This window comes from Podarcis erhardii (assembly GCF_964252035.2).
Source record: "Podarcis erhardii genome assembly, chromosome: 1".
Lineage (NCBI taxonomy): Eukaryota > Metazoa > Chordata > Lepidosauria > Squamata > Lacertidae > Podarcis > Podarcis erhardii.
This window is the reverse complement of record NC_138497.1, coordinates 138,328,522-138,350,236: the sequence shown is the minus strand read 5'-3', so window position 1 is coordinate 138,350,236 and position 21,715 is coordinate 138,328,522. Positions and strand designations below refer to the sequence as shown.

The 21,715-nt window shown below is 40.9% G+C and overlaps 1 protein-coding gene across 3 annotated transcripts in view; it reads right to left on the bottom strand.

Annotated features, from left to right (window-relative positions):
• ERBB4 (erb-b2 receptor tyrosine kinase 4) overlaps nt 1-21,715 on the bottom strand; it is an 816,477-nt gene that overhangs the window by 135,968 nt on the left and 658,794 nt on the right. For all 3 annotated transcript variants that reach the window (XM_081857293.1, XM_081857292.1, XM_081857294.1), the window contains exons 17-19: nt 11,611-11,743; nt 4,438-4,560; nt 3,965-4,063 (exon numbers count right to left, since the gene is read on the bottom strand). In XM_081857293.1, coding sequence (XP_081713419.1) covers nt 3,965-4,063; nt 4,438-4,560; nt 11,611-11,743 — 355 coding nt within the window. The remainder of the gene's footprint in view (nt 1-3,964; nt 4,064-4,437; nt 4,561-11,610; nt 11,744-21,715) is intronic.

Below are 21,715 nucleotides of genomic sequence, written 5' to 3'. Positions count from 1 at the left end.
CAGCCAACTGGTGGGTCTCTTAGTACCTGCCTTTTCTTCCACAGACACAACACTATGATGCTTTATACCTTGATGTTTGTAAGGTGAATGACATTCACATTCCACCCACTGCTTTCCAAGTCTGCAAGTTTTTTAGGTTCCCTTATCTGCATCACCCATCATGGAGGCTATAAATCAGAGCAACCTCAAGGGCATGCACTGCAAGGGTAGAATCATAGAATCATAGAATCATAGAGTTGGAAGAGACCACAAGGGCCATCGAGTCCAACCCCCTGCCAAGCAGGAAACATTGCTCCATTATATAACAGATACCAAACCATGGATGTTCAGCTAGCAGAGTTGCAGACACTCACAATTTGAGGTCACTGCTTTAAGGGCACTCCCCAATTTTAAGCCATGATTTCCTGACATTGGTTTTTCTCTCTTTCTCATTATTTCACTAAACAATCATATAACCAACAAAGGTTAGCCAAACTAATTAAAGCAAAGCAAAGCAGATTGCAACAGATCTCACCTTCTTTCTAAATCAGATTCCACAGATTCTGTGGAAGACAATTGCAGAGCAGAAGTATGTTGTAAACACTGGGCCAGCTTCAACTAATAAGCTGTGCTAGCACAAGCCAGTGCTGCAAGTCCCCTTCGCACAATGGGGCTCCCCTCTCTCCCCCCCCCAATGTCCCCAGTCAGCTCTGGGGTGATGGGAGAACCCCAGAACAACATAAAGGAGAAGGAAGGAGGAGATCATTCCCCCAGGCACACAGAAATGCTTGCATTGATGGGTAATCTGCTGAGTGCTACTTTGAATTCCACCCGCTTTGTTTTGCTCTAGTAACCCCATTTTCTAGATACCTTATTTTGACAGTTCTTGCAATGCCCAAGCTGCTAAATCTTTGCTGAGTTCTTTATAAAACCTCAGTTGCATTGAAAAAGGACTTTTTCTAAAACTGAGGTGCTAGATAGCTAAGCTCTAAGGTATTCAGGTGAAGCCTTTCAGGTGAAGTCAACCTCAGAATTTACAACCTCAGAGGAATGATGCAACTAATAATGGCAATATGATGCAATTATGAAATGCATTGAAGAACATAAGCTGAATGAAGGCAAGCCTTTACAGCAGTTACTCTAGTTTTAATTTAATCGTGAACCAAATTATGGATTTTTTGGATGCCTTTAGCTATCTGTTACAAAAGATCTTTGTAAAAAAAAGAATGGAACACAAAGGAAAGATGAGGACTGAAATAACTTTTGAGTGAGACATATGAGAAATAGTATTTGCTGTGCTAGGGGGAAAGGTACCATTCAAACATAGGGATTTTTCTTTGCTACTGAATTTAATGTCCCCTGTTGAGAGAAATATAGGAGGGGGCTGCCCACATCATGTACTAGCATGATGCATTATGTCATTATAGTCATTATGGATACATTAGAAAGTTTTCAAGGGTACTGAAATGACAGCCAAGTTGCCAAATTGCCACGGCCTATTCTCCTTTAGCCGTACAGCATTTAAAAGAGGCCCAACTGGTCACAAAGCACTCCTTGGTTTCATTTTCTTTCTGCCACCATTAAAAGATTAAACAAAAAGCAATGGCTCCTACTGCTAATCTCTTTGTCTTCTGCAGAATAACAGGCATTCACTCTTGCATGTCTTTTGTGTTGTCACTCTAATGGGCTAAAGTAAAATAGACATCTGTGCATACGAATCAGAATAAAACATTTGCAACAACACATGTTGTTTTACTCATTCCACATGTCAAAGAGGAATGTTATCTTATCAGTTGCAAGGGTAAAGTTCTAGAGCTTGTATCACAGAGCTGAGAAAGGTTCAGAAAAGGGCAACCAAAATGATCAAGGAGATGGAGCAAATCCCCTGCCAAGAAAGATCCAGGTGTTTTATTGTGATCTACAGGTCTGCAAGATATTCTGGGTTGTTTTCCCCCCGTAACCTGAAATCCACCAATCAGCATCAAATGCAAACTAGTGGAAGGCAGAGACAGATGCAAAATGGTGGCGCCAATTACCTCCTGCAACCACCAGGCCATACACTATGATGAACTGCATATACAAGGGCAAATCCACATCTATGTTACTACAGATCAGAGGTTGCAACACAAAACTCTCAAACTGGTCAGCTGAACAAATGAAGGGCAACCAGTTAATTTAAACCAATAGCTTACAGGAGAGAACACTGAAGCTGAGAGAGAAGAGATTAGCACAAAGCCAGCCACAGCAGAGAACAAGTTATTGCTGATTCCCTTCAAAAACAGCATTCAAGGACAAAGCATCAACTCTTTCCAGACATGCTGGGATGCAGACTACCCCATCCCACCCCAAATCAAATGTGAATCATGAAAGAATGTTTTGTGTGGCAAGTCCCCTCCCCCAAGAGAAATGAAGACACTGGACACATTATGTAAGGTTAATGGGCATAAAAAGGCCACAACTTTATTGATTACAGAATTGGAAGGTATTGGCCTTAGGCATTGGCGCCTATCGACTACCCGGCATGGAAACTGGGAAGGGTTGTCCACAAGCTGTGGGAGTCCTGTTGAAGTACGCCAACTAGGATCCCACGGGTGTCACCACTCGGGGGCGTGCCGGGGGCCCTGACCTCCCTAGGCTTCGGACAAGGCAACGCCCCCAAGTCCTCTACCGGACTACCCTTTCCATTGGGGAAGGTGATGGCGCTTCCTTCCCCCCCATTCATTTGCATAACAATTGACCCCTGCCAATGCCTAACTGCCAATACCGAGGAAGTTGTGGCGTTTGCTACGAGGTAGGCGAAAAAACCAAAAGGCTCGAAGTGTGCCAAATTGGAAAAATTCCTACCAGGCCCCTTGCGGCGACCAACCGACGTCCATAGCAAGGCCATAGCTACCTAAACCTAAAGGGTGGGTGGGATGGGAAAACCACTTGGCCGGGGAAGGTGAAAGAGGGCGGTCCCCGGTCATGCCTGGCCTTAAATGGGCTAGGCCACACCTCCCCGGCCCGCCGATTGGCGGGTGGGGTGGAAGGCACGCCCGGGGATTCCCTCTTCACGCGGGGGCAAGGTTCCGCCCCCGCATGAGTGGGAGGAGGGTTCTGCCCGCAACCCCCTCTCCTCTCAATCAGGTCGGAAATGGCTTTACCAGATAATATTCAATCTACCCATGTCCTAACTTGTGTGGAAGGAAGGCATGCCTGTTTCAGGACTGTATCCCCCTGTCTACTCCCAAGACATCATAACTCCCTTCCAGCTGCCATCACAGAACTTGAGAAATATTGCACCAAACAATTAATTCTATCTCAAGTAGTCAATAAAATTTGAAGAACCCCCCCCCAAGTTGTCTAAATGTAGTTTTATCAAGTGATTTGCTTTTAAACGCTGCCCCTACCACAATCCCCTAAAGCAAACATTCTTGTCCCACAAAAGCCACCTCGCAAAAAAGGTATGCGACCCATCCACTCCCAGTACACAATAGTCCTGAGGAATATGGTATTATAGATGGTGTGGACTGCAGTGCGCTGAGAGCAGGCAGAAGGCAGACCAAGATCTACTGGTAGATATCTAGGTGATTGGCAAAGGGTTAGCACAATTCCTAATCGATTAAGAGTAGCAGATTCCATCCCCCAGCCCACAGATCCTCATATGCAGTAGCAGCCTGTATGTACCTGACTGTTTGCTGCTCATCTATGCAACACACACTTGGCACTGTGTTGCTTCAGAGTTCGACAGATAAAGCAACAAAGTGGGCCAGAGTTCAGTGAGCTTGAGGAACACTGAGTTGGTACCATATTTAGGTGGACGCTCGGTGTCTACTGAGTGCAGAGAGTTTGGCCACCAAATCCATGCAAGTTTGGTTCTTCCAAGGCAATTCTCTCTGGGCATCATAAGAGTGTGTAAATTGGAAGAAGTAGTTGCCATTGTGAAGCTAAACCACAAATAATGTGTGTGAACATGCATCGCTGGAACAGGGTATCCATTACTTACATCCATGAACTCCACATTGGCTTTGGGGCCAGTTGTCTCATTCAGGATTTTAATGGCCACAGGAATCTTCACACTCTCTCCCTCAGGAACCCAAACACCCTAAGATGGTGAAAAAGTGAAGAAAACCGTAACTCCAAATTAGCTACTTACAAAGCATTTTTCAAAAAGAAATCAACTGAACCTTGTTATTTGCCACACGCCTAAGTTTATCTTAGTACTTTGAGGTAAATGATCCTTTGAGTCCAATTTACATTTTCTAACTGAAATAGCTTGCAGCCCAATTCTGAGAACTGAACACAGCAGTTGAACACAGGATCTGGGCACTGAGTTCTAAGTTGCATGTATAATCAAAAGGCATTTTATCTTCATATTTCAGGAACCCCTTGAACACATTACCATCCTGTTGCCCTGATAGGCTGAAGGTTTCACCAGAGACACATAGTAGATAAACTAAGTCCATCAAAGGCACATACCTTATACACAGTTCCAAAGGCCCCAGATCCAAGGACTTTGACACGTTTCAGCTCTGTTTCTTTCAGAATGCGGAGCTGTGCCTGGTTGGGGGCTGTGCCACTGGGGGTCAAGGGTTCCACCAGCTGCAAAATAAAATTGGTGTTTAGTGAATGCTGGATACAAAAGGGGGAAACAGTGAAAAATGACAAGTCTCTATGCTAATTTCAATAATTTGTTCCTTAAAATCAAGTTTCCATTGTAGTTTTTAATTATTTAACATAATAGGTTTCCCTCTTAATTGTTAATAAAACCCTTAAGTGGTTTCCAAAGACTATAAAATATTCATTAACAATGTTAATAAAAGTTAAATACAAGCTGTGTTGTGTTTTTTTGTTTTTTTTTTAAATGACACTATAAATAAAATCAACAGTTAAAAATATGCTATACAGTGGTACCTCAGGTTAAGTACTTAATTCGTTCTGGAGGTCTGTTCTTAATCTGAAACTGTTCTTTTCTTTTTTAAAAAATATATTTATTAAGGTTTTACAGAACAAAAAGGGGTTACATAATAAATGATATACAAAAGTGAAAATAAAAAAAGAAAAAATACAAAAATACAAGGAAAAACTGTTCTTAGCCTGAAGCACCACTTTAGCTAATGGGGCCTCCTGCTGCCGCCGCGCTGCCGGAGCACGATTTCTGCTCTCATCCTGAAGCAAAGTTCTTAACCCGAGGTACTATTTCTGGGTTAGCAGAATCTGTAACCTGAAGTGTATGTAACCCGAGGTTCCACTGTACTGGAGAATTTTGTGGAATCACAAAATGCTTTTGCGTTCTGCCTTCTCATGATGGGCACTGAATCATCAATGTTCTGTGTTTGGCATGACCCAACCAATGATAAATGCACTATGTCAAATAGTAGAGACAGAAGCATGTGTTTATGTTTTCCACTGAATAAATGGATTTGATAGGTGGTTAATTCAAGCTGGATTGATAGTGATGAGAGAGACAGAACTTGAATGTAAGACTTCATAAAATGTACAGTGATGTTCTTGAACATCAATTGTAATTGTGATATATATCACAATGTTATCTGAACCACAGGATTTAACTGAACTCAGGCTGCAACCGTATACATACTAACCTGGCAGTAAGTCTCATGGAACTCAGTGGGACTTCTGACTAGACATGTATAGAAGTGCGCCAGGATGCCAACTTGAATAAAATATTGGGGGGCAGGTAATCTGCAACCCACATAATCACAAGTCATGGTGCACACACATCATGGAAACGCCCATCAACTTTTGTTTTTTTGGGGGTAACGACTTCCTAAAATATTTTATTGGGGGGGGGGAACAAAGGGACCTTGGCTGCTATGAATTGTGCTTAGTGTTTAGTTTGCTTGTTTTTAAAGCCAGATCCCTGCAATAATCTGAGACATAATCTACACCCCATGATATTCAATGGCAAATCTTCCGCATCCTACATTAACCGACACTTCAAAAAAGAAAATGAAGGAAGGAGGGACGGGATAAATTAGGGTTCAGTCCTAAAGCCAGACCACCAAGATGAGTGGAGTTAGGATCCAGCAGATTTCCAGCTGAGCCTGCCCCCCCCCCCCCCAGTGTTCTGTGGGAGTGGGAGGGCTTGGGCTGGATCCTAAACCCATTCAGTTTGGCCATATGAGCTGGCAATCCAGCACAAATTAAGGCAACAAAAAAGTCGATGTAACTCAAATACCATTTTAAAGGCTTGTTTCCCCCCATCTGCCAGGCTTAGGCCATCTCAGGCTGCAGCAGACCCACTGGTGTGGAAGAACTCTGCATTCTCAAACTTAAATGCAATCTCAAGTGTCACTTGTTGTTATGGCTGAGCATGTGTTTCTATCAAAATACCCATCATGACAGATTACATAAAATATTGTTTTAAAATACGCCAATCCATCAAATAAACTGTAGGCTCCCATTCCAACTTGGTGTTATCCTGATACTTATCTCTGCAAGGATTACAAGAGATTGTGTTTATTAAGACTGCTCAAATGAATAAGCATTTCAATGTACAGGTAAGATTAAGGCCTTGGAAACATTTAGCTATCTGAGTACTCTGCCCAGAATGCTCTAAGAAATTTAGCTAGTTTCTTTCTTTTCATCACTATCATAGGCGCCGACTCCATGGGGCCTGAGGGGGCCCGAGCCCCCCCAATAATTTAAGAAAATTATTACCGTAAATTTCGCTCTATAACACGCAGATTTTTTCTCCTAAAAAGTAAGGGGAAATGTCTGTGTGTCTTATTGAGCGAATGTGTGGTCCCTGGAGCTGACTCGCCGGAGCGCAGGGGCAAAAATAGGCAAAAATCAGGCAAAAATCAGATCGGGCGGGCGGGCGGAGGGAAGGCGGAAGCTGCTGCTTTCCTGCATTCTGCCTCAGGGTCTTACTGCCCACCCGCTTCTGTTGCTGCGTTTGCTCAAACTCAACAAAGAGCAGGGAATCCCCTGCCCTCTTGGCAAGCAGAGGGTTAAGGAAAGGATCGAGTCCTTCCTTCTAATTCTTTCCTAGTCACACTACGTGCCGGCTCCAGCCCACCTCCTCCTCCTCTCCGTGCTCTAGGGACTCGCAGGCAGCCGTAAAACATGCAGGTGGGGGAGAGAGAGAGGGGGCTGGCTTGGGGGGGGGACTTTTGCCTTCCTTTCCTCCCCCCACCCCGTTAAACTCCTCCCCTGCATTCTTAGCCAGCTGCTTCTCCGCACACCCCTCTTGTGCTTCTTGTCCCTTCTGTGTTTTTCCTTCCCTCCCCATTTAAAACGTGGTTACAAAGCATGGATCCACATGGATCCTCAGGATTTTTGCATTGGGCTACTCCAAACTCACTGTCAGATATTAAAAATCTTTATAAAATAGAGAATTAAATACATACAGAATGTTAAATTTTCAGTTTCGAAATATTAGTACTAGTTTAGTACTGTATTTCTATATTACTATAGTACTGTATTAGTTATTTTAAAATACTTAAATATTTTTAGGGTGTAAGACCCAATTAAAGCCCGTTATTTACATACAGTATTACAGTATTTACATACAGTATTAGGCATACTGTATTAACTTTATTAACTGTATTAAAGCATTAACTTTGAGATATTATTTTTATTTAATGAACCCTCAGCCTTATTCAAAGTAAGCTTAAATTAGCTATTTCACTTATTAATCAAAGTGCTATTACTGTGTGACAGCAATATTTTATGTTTTATTCTTTTAATGATAGTTTAGGATTTATTTAAATATCATTTCAGTCTTTTCAGAGCTATATATTCACTGCTCTGTAATAGTCTATAAGCATAATTGTTACTGTAAATTAAATTAGCTTTTTACGAAAATACCGTGCGTGTTTATGTTTTGTTTCTTTTTTCAAAGCCAAAAAGTGTTTCAGGCTTGTCGAGTTTCCCGGAGTGTGGAGTTATAGAGAGTCGAGTTTTCGGGGTTCTAATGTTGATCATATGACTCTAAAATACTTTTAAAAAACTTTAAAACTCACTAATTTTCATCTAAAATTTAGAAAACTTCCCAGGGCAGGACCCCGGTATGGGCCCCCCCCAATATTTTTTATAAGTCGGCGCCCCTGATCACTATCAAATAAGTGGTAAGTGTTGTCGTCAACCATAGATAAATGGTAGGTGAAACACGGTATTTGCCAGTATGACATCATGTGCTTTTCAAAATGTTATGTTCCGGATATATTTATTTATTTATAAAACCACACATACCCCCACCTTTCAGTCTTAAAAAATGCCCCTAAGGAATCTTCAAATTATAATTGTAATTACTCAAATAAAACAATAAAAAACCAATTGCAACAGCCATCAACCTGGGCCCCTCCAGATGTTTTGGGCTACAACTTTCATCAGAACCTGGGGCTGGCTGTAGTCCAAAACATCTGGAGGACATGGGTTGGCAAAGCTGCCCAAGAACATAAACAGAAAGCCATTATAAACAGTCAGCACCTTAATATTTAATTGATCCACCACCCTTTAGTCTGCTTTAAAGATAATGTTCACTCCAAGCTTTTTTCACAAGAAAGGGGATTTTGGGGGAGGTTGGATTATTTTTCACAATTACATAGTGCTGAAGACCCTAATTTAATGCACATGCCCCCACAAATGCTCTTCCACGTGCTATGAGTTGTAATCCAACAAACCATGTGAATGGAATTCAGTCAGAAGATCGTCAATTGATTAGAACTATACAGTGTGCTTTTGATTGGAAATATATATTTCTGTAAAAATAAATGGGAAAAGACTGGTCTCTAAACACTGACAAATAGCCTGTCTTCTTTCAGGATAAGGAAAAATAATTAAGGGCTACTCTTGTTCAAATTGGGTTGAAACCACTGCAGTGTTTCAAAGTATCTGTTTGCAAGGCTAAGTGCTCTGTGCATTGCCATTTGAGCACCATTATCATGCCTCTGTGAACATTGCGGATTACTTAATTAGTTGTATATAGACTACGCTGCGCAGGCAAAAATTATCGGGAACTGGGAATTACTTTATTAATCTAGAACAAAAACAAATAGCAAAGAACAAAGCCATAGACATAAGCCTGACACCATAATTTTTACACTCTGCTTCCCTTAATTAACTTTCAAGCAGCCAGATATATGCCAAACACTAAAAATAGGTGTAAGGAAGAAGAAGATATACGTTATGTGAACAAATTCTGATTAAAAATATAGTAGTTACAGTATCCAAATATACTCATACTCACCTAATTAATTCTTGTTATTATTTGCTATCATATTAAGTACATATAAATATGTTTAAAAGAACTAGTTAAATATGCAAGTTTAAAACCCTATTGGCCATCTTATAGATTGGATACTTAAGATGTTCTACACATCTGACGACATCTCCAGATTTTGAAGTTAGGATGCTGCAATATTATGCCCACTTACCAGGGGAGGGGCTCGGTCCTGTTGGATTCCAGTCTACTGGAAGCAATGTAAAGCCATCATAACTAGAAGTCATTGACAGTTTTAGCCTCCATAAAGTTACTGTATCTGATTTGTTTTTTCCCATTCCTTTCTTCTTCTTTTTTGATGAAAGGAAATCTGTCCCCTTATTTCTTTACATCCCTGTTTACAGAAGTGACCTTTTAAAAGTCTCTGATTTTAACAACAAAAAATGCTTCAAGATGCCTCTTATGTCCCTCATCACACTTGTATTCAGTGCACTTTCATCTAGAAAAGTAAGTGCTGAAACTCACCATGAACGCCTCCCTCGTTTTCTTAAAATGGCAATGGTGCCCACCTGAGAGGTGCCATAACTGAGTTCCAGTGAGTTCCGGCTGAAAAAAAAGCCCTGCTTGTACTACTGTATTATTCAGCAAGATTTTAATAATGTTAACTGCAAAGACAATGCAGTGTGCCAACCTTCACTGCCACTGCCACCAGTGCTAGCTGTGACAGCTGTGCTGCCTGGGGTACCTGGAGCTGGTTGTAGTGCAAAATATCTAGAAGGAACCAGGTTAGCAAAAGTTGTTTGATAATGACTTCCAAGTATTTTATCCAGTTAATTTTCACTGTGTCCAAACTAATCTCATTTTTCAGGCATCAAAATTTGACTCAAAATATTTCTCTCTGTGTGCACAGACAACTATAATAGATCAGAACAGATCATCCATTCTCCTTATATTGTATAATCAGTAGCACAGTGGAGAGAATCTGAAGCCTTAGCACAATCTAGGATGTTGCAAAATGATTGCTGCATCATTAGTATTTCCTACAACACTTGCTTCGTGTAGCAAAGCAAACAGAGAAAACGGCCCTTAAGGCGAGAGCAGCAGAGCCAAAATACCTTGCTCAGCTGGCAGACAGCCTCTAGAAATCAGATGCCAAATGTTCAAGGTTTGAGAGTGTGGCACTATAACCAAACTGAGTGCTTCTAGGGTTATAGAGGAAGATTAAACATAGAGGGATAGTCTCTCCTATTCATTCAAAATAACACATAGAGCATCCTTAAAGCCATTTCAAAATTAGAATGCTTCAAAGTCAAACAATATGATTTCTTTAAAAATAAAAAAGCAAGACCAGTTTCTTCTGAACTGGTTACTTATGGCATGGCTATAAACCAGTCAAATCAAGGGTGGATCAATTAATTAATTTTAGGAGAGAAAAAAACAATAGAATTGCAACTTCATCAAGGAATTTGCTTTACACTGATCTGCTATGAAATTAAAGCTTGTCTTCATCTAAGCCTAACACTACTGAGAAGAAATAGATTTCTGTTCCACTTGTAACTGCAAAGTAAAGCTGGATTTCTAAAGGCCAGCAGTTCAGATAAAGCAGGATCAAATCATGTTGGCAGTGTTTTGTTCATATACAGCATAGTCCTTACACTCTGAAAAACTTGTTAAACGGCTTAAAATCGCCAACTGCATGTTTTGAGCTTGGACTGAAACAAGCAGTTTCTAAGCAAAAGCAATGCATCTTGGGAGCCTTAAATGTCAGGGGGCCTTAGGAAGAAAACTTTTATTCACAGCCCATCATTAAACAAAAAAGCTTTCAGGTAACTTCAGTAACCTCTTCTCCAGCTCCCACCAACTAGGGCTGGCAATCTGCACTTTTAAGGGTCGCATAAAACATGTATTCACCAGGTGCAACTTTTTCCACCACAGAGATGCCGTGACAAGACAAGCAGCAGCTGGCAACATTTTCTCATACTCTCATGCAGTGGACAAACATATGGAGTCAATTTCCCCCCAAATTAAATTAATCTGGTCTTCTTCAGCTTCACAGTCCTGAAATTTTGAGATGCGCACTCTTGATTGCAACCCATTTCAAGACCTCATACTGGGGGAAATGCTGTGAATCGTACTCTTCTCGGAAAAAGCATTCAGGAACTCAGTGCTAACTGGGGGCCAAATTTGAAGAGGACCCCAAGTGTTTAGGTACAATTGGAGACAGGTTTTCATTAAAAGTTCAGCAACCTGTTTGGGACAATTGTGGAGGGAATACACCCACACATGCACACACTTTTTCTACATAGTCAACATAATGGTACCCCATTATCAGTAGAGATATTTGGATGGGAAGAATTTCATGAACAACTCTTTATAGGAGAATAAAAACAATTTGGACAAAGCTGGACAGAAATGTCTTTGTATGTATCTAGTGCTTCTTTGCAGAAGAAAGAAAAACTCTTCACCTCAGTCTCCAAGAACCTTCGCAAAGCCCTCTTTTTTTTGATGCTCTTGCGCCTCACGTAAACTGCAAACGTCAAGCCCAGAATGACGATGATGAAGAGTCCTCCAATCACTCCGGCAGCTATCAGGGGCGTTCTGTGAATCAGGAGCCAACAGTTAACTGTGAGTCACAGGAGCAGGTTTGTGTGCATGCTTACAAATTAAATTTCGTGAAGTGTAAGGATCTGTGAGGTTAGTATTGCAAAATTTCAAATCACACAAAAACACAGTACGATTTGTGACAAAGTTTTTTTCTTTATCACATTCTGTTCTGTTGTTGTTGTTTTTTAAGCAGGCCATCATGCATGCTTGATGGGGAAGGAGGGCCCAGTGTAGAGAGGAGGCAGACAATTACCATGTGATGACAAATGAAAACACTGAATGGAGAAACAAAGATTCACAGTGCAGGGGCTCCCCTCTGACATTAAATGCCAATTAGACATGATCCACAATGCTTGCATGAAGAAACTGCTACCCTAGGTAGAACCATGGGACAGGGTACTGCCAGAGGCCAGGCCAGCCCACCCATGAGGCAAGGGGCAGATGTGGCCTCCAAGGAATGCATTGCCCACTGGTGCTTTTGCCACTGTGGCCGCAACAGCTATGGCATGCTCTTTGGAGGCTGGATCTGCCTCCTCCTTGGCAGCCTGCCCCTAATCCCACTGCCACAGCAGCTGCTCAGTGAACAGGAGACCCTGCAGGCCTCTCCGCACTCCTAGGGAAGAAATGTCAGGGGCTACCCTCTAGAGTCTCCTGGTCTCTGCATTCACCTGGTATGATTCAGAGCAGGTCCTTTTCTTCCCCATGAGCCTTTGATTCCCCTTTCCCCCCCTTGTCCTTGATAGAGATAATCACTCACCCCTCCTTCCCTGGAGAGGGTCGCCATGTTGTGGTTCACCTTAGGTGCCAAAATGTCTTGGGCCAGCTCTGGCCAAAGGTAGTAATTCACACAAAAAATGGGTTTTCCCCACAGAAGTAAAGACTGTGCCTTGCAATTCCATGCAGCCTACTACTGTGAGCAGTTATTTTTGCAACTTGGGCATTGAGCATATTACTAGAAGTCATATCTAGTCATAAGAAGTTGAAAGTGGACTGTGCTCACACCAGATTCTCATTCCATTTGGGGACATTGATTAGTCCTGCTCAAATTGTCTGGAAAATGTTTAAAATTTGATTCTGGCAACAATACACTGACATTTTTAAGGGATAATAAACCCATCTAGTCCAGCTTCCTATGCAAAAGCAAGATCCTCTAAAGTAATAGCTTATCTTAGCTGAACCATGTTATATTGTTAGGAAGATGAATGAAAGGTCAAGAAATTAGGGATCAGTTGCAATTTCAACAATTCCTCAAAATGAATTGTGACCTATTCAATACAATTTTCTCAAATCTCTCTGAGAAAATGTCAAGTTAGGAGTCTCATGGATGCCATTTGGGTAATATTATGAGAACTGTGTTTAAGTAGCAATATTTATATAATACATTATACAAAGAAAGAGGTTTCCAATATTTATAACATGTGTCCTTGCAACCATCCTATGAGGTAGGCCACTATTTCTCCAACATCAGGTAGGCAAATGGGCTAGTTTTAGGAAAACCGCAAATCTATGCAGAAAAATTATGGCTGAGAAGCTGCACCTAGCATTTTTCCCTTTGAGTCACACTCATCTGTCATTATTATTTTACATTATGCTTCTCCAAATGAAAATTAAAATTAAACACAGTTGGGTCCCATTAGTTTCAACTGAATTTAGGTATCTTTAACTTGCACCCACTGAATTTAACAAATTGATTAAATAAGCCTAGCTATAAAGTGTTTTTTGGTTTTTTTAATGTTTAATGTCCTATTATGTGTTTTTTTATATCTTGGAAACTTCCCAGAGTGGCTGGGGAAATCCAATCAGAGGGGAGGGGTATAAACAATAAAATAATTATAATTATAATTATAATTTTCATCGGAGAAATTTTGGAAGGTATGTAATGGTGAAACTTGATGTAAGGAGGTAAAAACATGCCTTTCACCCATTACGTGCTGCTTCTCAATTTGGTGTCTATATGTTCTGATAAATGCTAAAGACAGATCCAAATGACTGCTGTCCTTTTTCATTTTCAAAGCAATAGCAGTGGCTGCTTCTTTGTCCCAGAGTGCATTGGCAACACCTGAGATCTTTTGCACTGGGCACCAACTTACTTAATTAGCCCCTAGCCTTCTATATAGGTTGCTGGCTCTAGCATTTCCCTGACATAATATTCATCTGATGTTTGTTACAATCAATAGGTCATGTGCCTATCTGCACATGTGAAATGAACCTGAAAACACTAGGAAAAAAGTTAATACTGATTGCAGAAAAATGCATTTCTAAGGTGACTTTTCTTTACTTGTACAAGTGATAGAGGCCAGCAGCTGACCCATAACATATGCTCCTTCCAGTGTCACTAATAATGTTTAATGTCTTAAGATGCTGAGCAAAGTCTGTGTGGGATGAGTTAATTAGTCCAGTCCTTCCCTGGTGCATTTTTTAAATAACCATGTTGACCTTGTGCATGAAAGGCCACAAAAAGTAACCTGACATTATGACATTTGTAAGCACAAACTATCATAGTCTCATTATCATGGTATAATGTGCTTCTAAGCTGAATAAAATCAGACCTATACAAGTTAAGGACAAAGACTTTCCACTTAGTTTTTAAATATACAGTAGTACTAAGGCCAACATAAGTATTACTATTTACACTGAGCAGACAGAGTGGTCTGAGGGTATCTGATGGAGACAAATATATTCAAGGTTGGCCAACCAGAGAAATTAAAACACACTTTAAACGTTATATTTGCAGCTGTATAGCTGAGTCCCTGGTTAGCATGTTAAACAGCAGCTGCTCCTATTCTAAACAAAGAGAGAGGAAGAGGCAAGTGAAGCCTTGCAGTTTGTAACAGGCTCTTATTCCAAGGACTAATAATTCCCAAGCTCCTGTTGTTCCCACCTCACTCCTGCACAGGCAGGAGGAGCCAACGGGGTGTGGCACCAGAAAGTAGGAACAAAAGACATATTAAACCCCGGATACTGATCTACCAGGGGCAGTGGGAGCTAGTGTTCAAGACAACATTTTGAGGTCCCAGTTATATATCTGGACTCCAGAGTGAACAGGAAAAAATGATACTAGAACCCGTCATGGGAAACAGTGGCTAAAGGACACCTGTCACTTGAGTTAAATGAATCCCTATTTCTGCCATATTACGATACTAGAAACGAAAGGAGCTTAAATAAAGGGACCCAAAGAAGGTGAAGGACAAAAGTCAACCAACCAGCTTTCCAGGACAGGCAAGGCCTTTTGAGGAAATAAGGAAACCCATGTTGCAAATTTATCACAAAGCCCATTGTGGGGCTTGAGGTATCTTCCCATAGACTGACTTCCTCTGCTGCTGCCAACCACAGACACTCCTAAGGCCCTCTGTGACCACCTTGCCCATGTCTTCTTGCGAGGAATATAGGGTCCTTCCTTGGCATGGTGGACAAGGCAGCCCTAGAGAGTGCTTGCCTCACTTGTACTTTTGCAGCTGTTTAACTGTTTAAACAGGTGCATTCCAGGACCAGCTCACCCACTAGACCTCATTTGGAGGAAGGACTGTTCCTCAGACCACAGTGTAGGTGACCCAGCCCTTTAGGGACAGTGCCTCCACTTCCTGCAGCTGCAACGTGATGGCAGCACTCCTAGACCCCTAGGTTGGGAACAGCAGCTAGTTGACTGCTGGGGGCAACTGCATCCACCACCAGGGAAGCAACTAGCCAGCCAGTGTAACAGTGGTGAGTAACTTTATGGGCAAATGGATTCTGGAGGAGTTCTGAAAGGGGGTCACTGATACGTCGCTCCTCAACATCTGCCAACTGATGCAAACACCTCACCTTGGCTCAAGGATGGGTCAGCACTGGTTGGAAGTCTATTGCTAGAGCTAGGCAGATCTGTCCCAATATGAAGCCAGGACAGGGAATCACTTGGGAAAAAGAAAGCAGGTGCTCTGAGCTCTTTGGAGGAATAATGGGGTACAATAATAATTAATAATACAACGTAATATTTCTTACTTGTTGGCATTAAGGAAGTCACGAATGGACGACTTTAAATAAATGTTTTGACTCCTTAACTAGGAGTGATAAACAGTGAGGGGCCCTTATCTAGAAGAGATCAAGAGTGTACGTTTATTTAAACGGTATGCAATATTTTCCTTTCCTCTGTAACATCTGCTATTCAGTCCTGTACAGGCACACACACCAAATCAAGATGAAAGTTCAAAGTTAATATTGCAAAGGTACATGAGGTGGCTCAACAGGGGAGCATGTATCAACTCTGTAGCCATTTCAAAACATCAAAAACATCTACTGTCCCTATGGTACTGTCAGAATCAGGATTTGGAGCTTAATTACTTATATATATTATTACTAAGTGTTTTAAGGTGTAGAGTAGAGAACAGGAAGAGACACTGTGAAGGAAAGCCAGGGGAGAGAACATCTGTTATCCTATCTTCTTTATTAAAATAGGTAATATAATATGTGAGTAGGCTGAGCATTGAAGCCCTTGTTGCTACAGAATTTATGAAAATAAATTAGTAATCTTTATTCGTGTTTCTACATAGGTTCCTGTGAACATACCTAAGTGACATTTTCATAAAACTCCTTCTGCAAAGGAGGCTTTAATTATGTTGTATACTGCCTAGGTATCTGATTCACACAGATTTTATCAGTCCCTGTCTGAATTTGAGCATCTTTTACATCAGTCAGCTAATGACACAGAGAGGCATTGAGTTGGACCATGTAATGAGGTGTATGCAGAGAGTTCTATGTGCCTTAACAAGGTGCCTTCTCAGTCCCTCCCTCCCCCTGCCCTCCGGTAATACTGCACCCACAATTAGACAACTTTAAAATGCCTTACCCATCACTAAATATAAAAATATACAGACTAAGAAAGCACAAAGACAACCGCATCTTCCCATATCTCCCCATAACAAATTAAGGTGACCTTTGTGCTTTCTTAGTCTCAGTGGTATAGTTGTTAGCCAGTCTAAGACATTTTGAATACTTCTGAATGTCTGAATGTCACAAAACCCAGAAGCATTGCTGCTTTGTTTTTGTTTTTGTTTTTGTTTCTGCTGGTGCTGCTGCTGCCGGGAGATATATATGGGTAGTATCCAACTAACATGTCCCATCAGCACTAAGATTTCTGCACAATGGGACTTTCATCCCTCTACTCCCCCTATGCACACCCTTCAACCTCCCCAAATCTGCTCCAGAGGGTTGGGGGAACCCCTAGAACAGATTTGGGGAGTGCAGGGGGAGATCCCACCATGCAAGCAGAAATCCTTGTGCTGATGGGATGCATTACTAAATATTGCTCTAGATACAACCCTTTCTTGAAGCCTCATGCAATAATGTTATTGAAGATTCCCCTCATTGCATTTGAATATGTTTTGTGCTTTAATAAATCTGAGCACCTCTAAGAGTTTGCTTTACATAACTGTTTATTCAATCTCCCTCTTTTGTGGATTTATTCACGGCGGAACTTCCCCCAAGCAAATTAAAAGGTCACCAGAATCTTCTGGGCAGTAACTGGTGGGGTGCTGCTGCTCACCTGATCTCTGCTCAGTCTCATCCTTTGTGCTTACCAGAAGGTGGGTGGAGAGGAAAAGTGGCAGTGAGGTTGGTGCAGTGCAAATGCACCAGCAGAACCTTTGTCCCTTCTTACAGGGGTACTGGCTGCAGTGATAACTTTTTTGGCCCGGAAATGGAAGACACTACAGCTCTTGCTGCAGTACAAGAATATGTGGACTCTAGCTACTGTAGAGAAAATAGCTCAAATATCACACATTTCTAAGGGTAAGGAAGAACCGAACACCTCTATGCCATTTGATTCTCTCCCTCTCTTTCTTTTTTCTTTTCCTTTCTCCTCCTGTGATGAGGCTACATTTTAATATTTGAATGTTTCACTATTTTAATGTTGTTTTTAAGTTGTAATCATTCAACTTGTTTTTATTATTGCTTGTTAGCTGCCCTGAGCCCGGCCTTGGCTGAGGAGGGCGGGGTATAAATAAAAATTATTATTATTATTATTATTATTATTATTATTATTATTATTATCATTATTTGGTAGGATGCCATTTCTTATGTGTCCAATTCAGATATACAAAACTCCCTTCTCCCCTTGCTGCCTGAAAAAAAATATTATCTGCCTATTGAGTGAGAAAATGCAACCTCTGAACTGCTCTTGTGTTTGGAAACTTATGCTTCCTTTTTGTTCGCCTGTACCTATGACTTAGCATTAATAAAGAAAACTTAATTTCCAAAAAGTGGGAAGGACATGAACATTCAGTGGACATTCTGTGGGTCGAGGAAACTGTAGCACAAATAATCAGGAAAAGTTAACATAAAAAGAACTTTCACAAGCACTCTTCTTCAGTGTGTGTCTGATTTCACTAAAAGAATTAATGCTGTTTTTAAAATATGCCAAGTCAGGTCCTGCCTAATATAGATTGATTTAACTGTGACGGGAAAACATCTAAATCCACTAGATTGGACTCTCAGGTGAAACAGGTTCAACCTAAGCAAAAGAAGAGCTCTCTTTATACACTTGCTGCATTTTTTCAATTTTCTACCCTCTCCACAAAAAATGAATATTTTCTTCTTCTTGGATCGAAACAGTCTAGTGACTGTCAAGCCAAAAGGGGTGATTTGCAACTTGCGCCCTTATCTCTTCTTTAGAGAGTCTTTCCCTCCATGAAGCTTCTCTGTTAAACCCTGCAAATTTGGGTTAGGCTGTACTAGGCACGCTTCACTTTACCAAGTTGTATGTAGTTCTCTCCATGTTTATTTTTGTGCATTAAATGGAAAATGTGCTTTTTACAAATGTAAGCACGTATCACACTGAGCAGAAACATATTATGCACCATGAGGTCAGTTTGTCTGGTGACATCCATTCTAGGTACTTGGCAGTAGTAGTTCAGATGTGGTCAGCATTTAGCAGGTGGCATAAATAGCTGTGTATAATTAACCTGATAGTTTCTTCCACTGGTATTTAATTGGGGCACTGAATCAAGAACATGCTATGGGCAGCAATATTGATGGAAGAGAAATGGCCATGCCATCCTACAAAAACTTAGCTGTTCCGCCTCTAACAGAATCGATAACTACTCACAGCTTTCATACAAAACTTGTCATGGTTGAGGCTACATTGTGCATTGCCAAACAGCATATTGTGTTTCAAAGTATTTTTTAGTGGTGGCTGATGAGGCATGCTGGATGACTAGGGGACCATCCAGGAGCCTCTCTGCCTGTATTTCAGGAAAAGAAAATACTGGTGTTTCTTTCAATGCACAGGTAAAATGTTCAAGAAAATTAATCATAGATCCAGGCACTGAAAATACATTCAGTCATATCTAAATTCAAGGGCATGTTCAGTAAATGCTGCAAACGCCAACATGTTTTCACATTCATGCCACAGCAAGGCCAGATTAACAAAGGAGGATATGGTAGGCAAGCGGGCATGTTATTTTGTGGGCTCTCACTACCAAAGATTCAGAGTAAGGCAGAGGTCAAACATTTGAATGGGAAGAAATCTGAAAGTACATAGGAAGAAAAGATGGCAAACAGCAGTATGTTTCACATGCCAGAGATTAATGTACCTGGCAGTAGCAAGATGTACTCAGGATGAAGAGAGATTCAGCATTTTAAATGAGGTTGAAGTGGTTTGAACACAGAGATGCTGCACTCGTCTCCATGGTGGCAAATGTGCATCCATACCACTTTCCCCATATGTAAAGTGTGATGTCAGCCTTTGTCAGGCTCAGACTACACAAGCTGAATACTGAATGCCATTCCAATGCCTGGGGCAAGATGCCACTCAGCCGATCCTAAGAAGAGTTTGGATTTGATATCCCGCTTTATCACTACCCTAAAGAGTCTCAAAGCGGCTAACAATCTCCTTTCCCTTTCTCCCCCACAACAAACACTCTGTGAGGTGAGTGGGGCTGAGAGACTTCAGAGAGGTGTGACTGGCCCAAGGTCACCCAGCAGCTGCAGGTGGAGGAGCGGGGAAGCAAACCCAGTTCACCAGATTACAAGTCCACCACTCTTAACCACTACACCACCCTGGCTCTAAATTAACTGCCCAGGGTTTCCATAAACCATAATCTGGTTTTGTAATACTTGTGACATTAGTATTCTAGTAAACTGCCCCTGAAATGAATCAGTATTTATACTTGCACTCAAGCTGCTTCTAAATATGCAAACCTTAACTTTCTGAAGTGTATGAGGGAACAAACTTCTCATAGGCTCATAAATATCAAGGAGAATTCAAGGTAGCTGTAGAACACACACACAAAAAAAGTATACAGTATTTATTCCTGGGCCTGCCTTGATGCTACTTTGGGAGTTATCACTATTATATTACAAGAGCAGTATTCTGTCTGTGTAAATGCCCTACACAAGTTATAGCATGATTATCAAATCCCTCTTGATTATGGGAAAAGAGGCAAAATAAAGTCAAGAGTCTGGTGTAAATTAATGCAAGGCTTGCACATGATGCACATCTGCAGAATCTCAATGACTTGCACAGGGTGCATTAACCATCAAAATACTGTGACTTTTAAAGATGGATTGAATCCTTGGTTTTTCTTGTACCTTTATTGTCACACCATATTGTGCTTCTTTTCCTTAAGCTACTGCACAGCATTGTTATTTGATCCTCTGAATTCTATTGATATTGGTAATTTAAAGGAAATGGGCTTTAGTGAAATATGGAATAAGGAAACACTAAATTTCAGTTCTGTTACAATCTTAAAAAATTTTCATAAACACATTTTCGCACAAAGGAAGTTGAGTTGTTTCCCGTCGTTAAGGTTCTTGAGCTATTCTTACGTGGGGGGAAAGGGAGATTTGTTCATTCTGTCTTCAGAAATCCAATCAGAGATCTCCCATACTGCATCAAATTTGACCCTGAATATCAGTTATCAAATACTGAAAATTGCTGCTGCATATGGTCAAATTCTGACTGCAACCACATGTCATCTCACAGCTACTGTCAAATGTTCACTGCCGCAGCAAAATCTTTTCATGTCAAATGCTGATGGTGAATATAAAATATGTGCCTAGAATTTGGAGAACATTAGCACAACCAGAGGATATTCAGCAGATACACTTTAAAAAATCATGTATGATAATTTTGAGAATTTGGGCAGTAAATTCAATTAAACTTCAATGAAAGTTGGAAAAATAAGCAATTTATTCCGCTATGTAAGAAGGATGCTGGGTTTCTGGAATGCTCCAGAACAGGACCAGAATTGTTAAGAAAGTACCAGCTAGTTGCATGAAGAGGGGGGGGGGGGAAAGATTATGTGTTACTTCTTTAACTTTGCTGCTCAAGCTGATACATTGCCAGCTAATGTCCCTGTATATGTAATTATTGCTGATATTTTCTCTCCCTCCCATCTTTTCCCTTATTTTTGGTTTCTTTCTGCATAACCTTTGTTGCATATTCTCATTTGTACAATTCATCCCCTTGTTTTTCAAATCCTACCTCATCTTACAGGCCAAGATACTTGCCTTTCCTAAAATCAAAGTGTGTTTGCAATTTTTTATATAAGACACCATTGCAAATAAGCTTATATATTGCTTAACAAGCAAGGTCTAAAATTTGGATTGTTCGATCCTAGTTATGGCCCATTTTAATGGAGCTTATACAGATGACCAAACCACTCCAGGGGAACTTCTCTGATTGTCCCATCAAATGATAAGGAAGATTGTCCCACACATCCAGGGCAGATGTGTGGTAAAATGTATGTTAAAATTGTTATCTGCATCCACCCACAGATTGCAGATATGGAATGGCCAGTTTGTGCCTTTATGCACACAAAAAGATGCTGTAACAAGGCTTACAAGCGTCTGGTTTACAAGTGTTCATTGGAATTGGCCAATTAGCTTGCTTAGCCATTTGAAGTTAAGTAATATTTTACATTTTAGTTACTATTAGCTATGGTTCCTTCAGCACCAGAGATGATGCCTAGATCATGGCAGATTTGTCCTAAT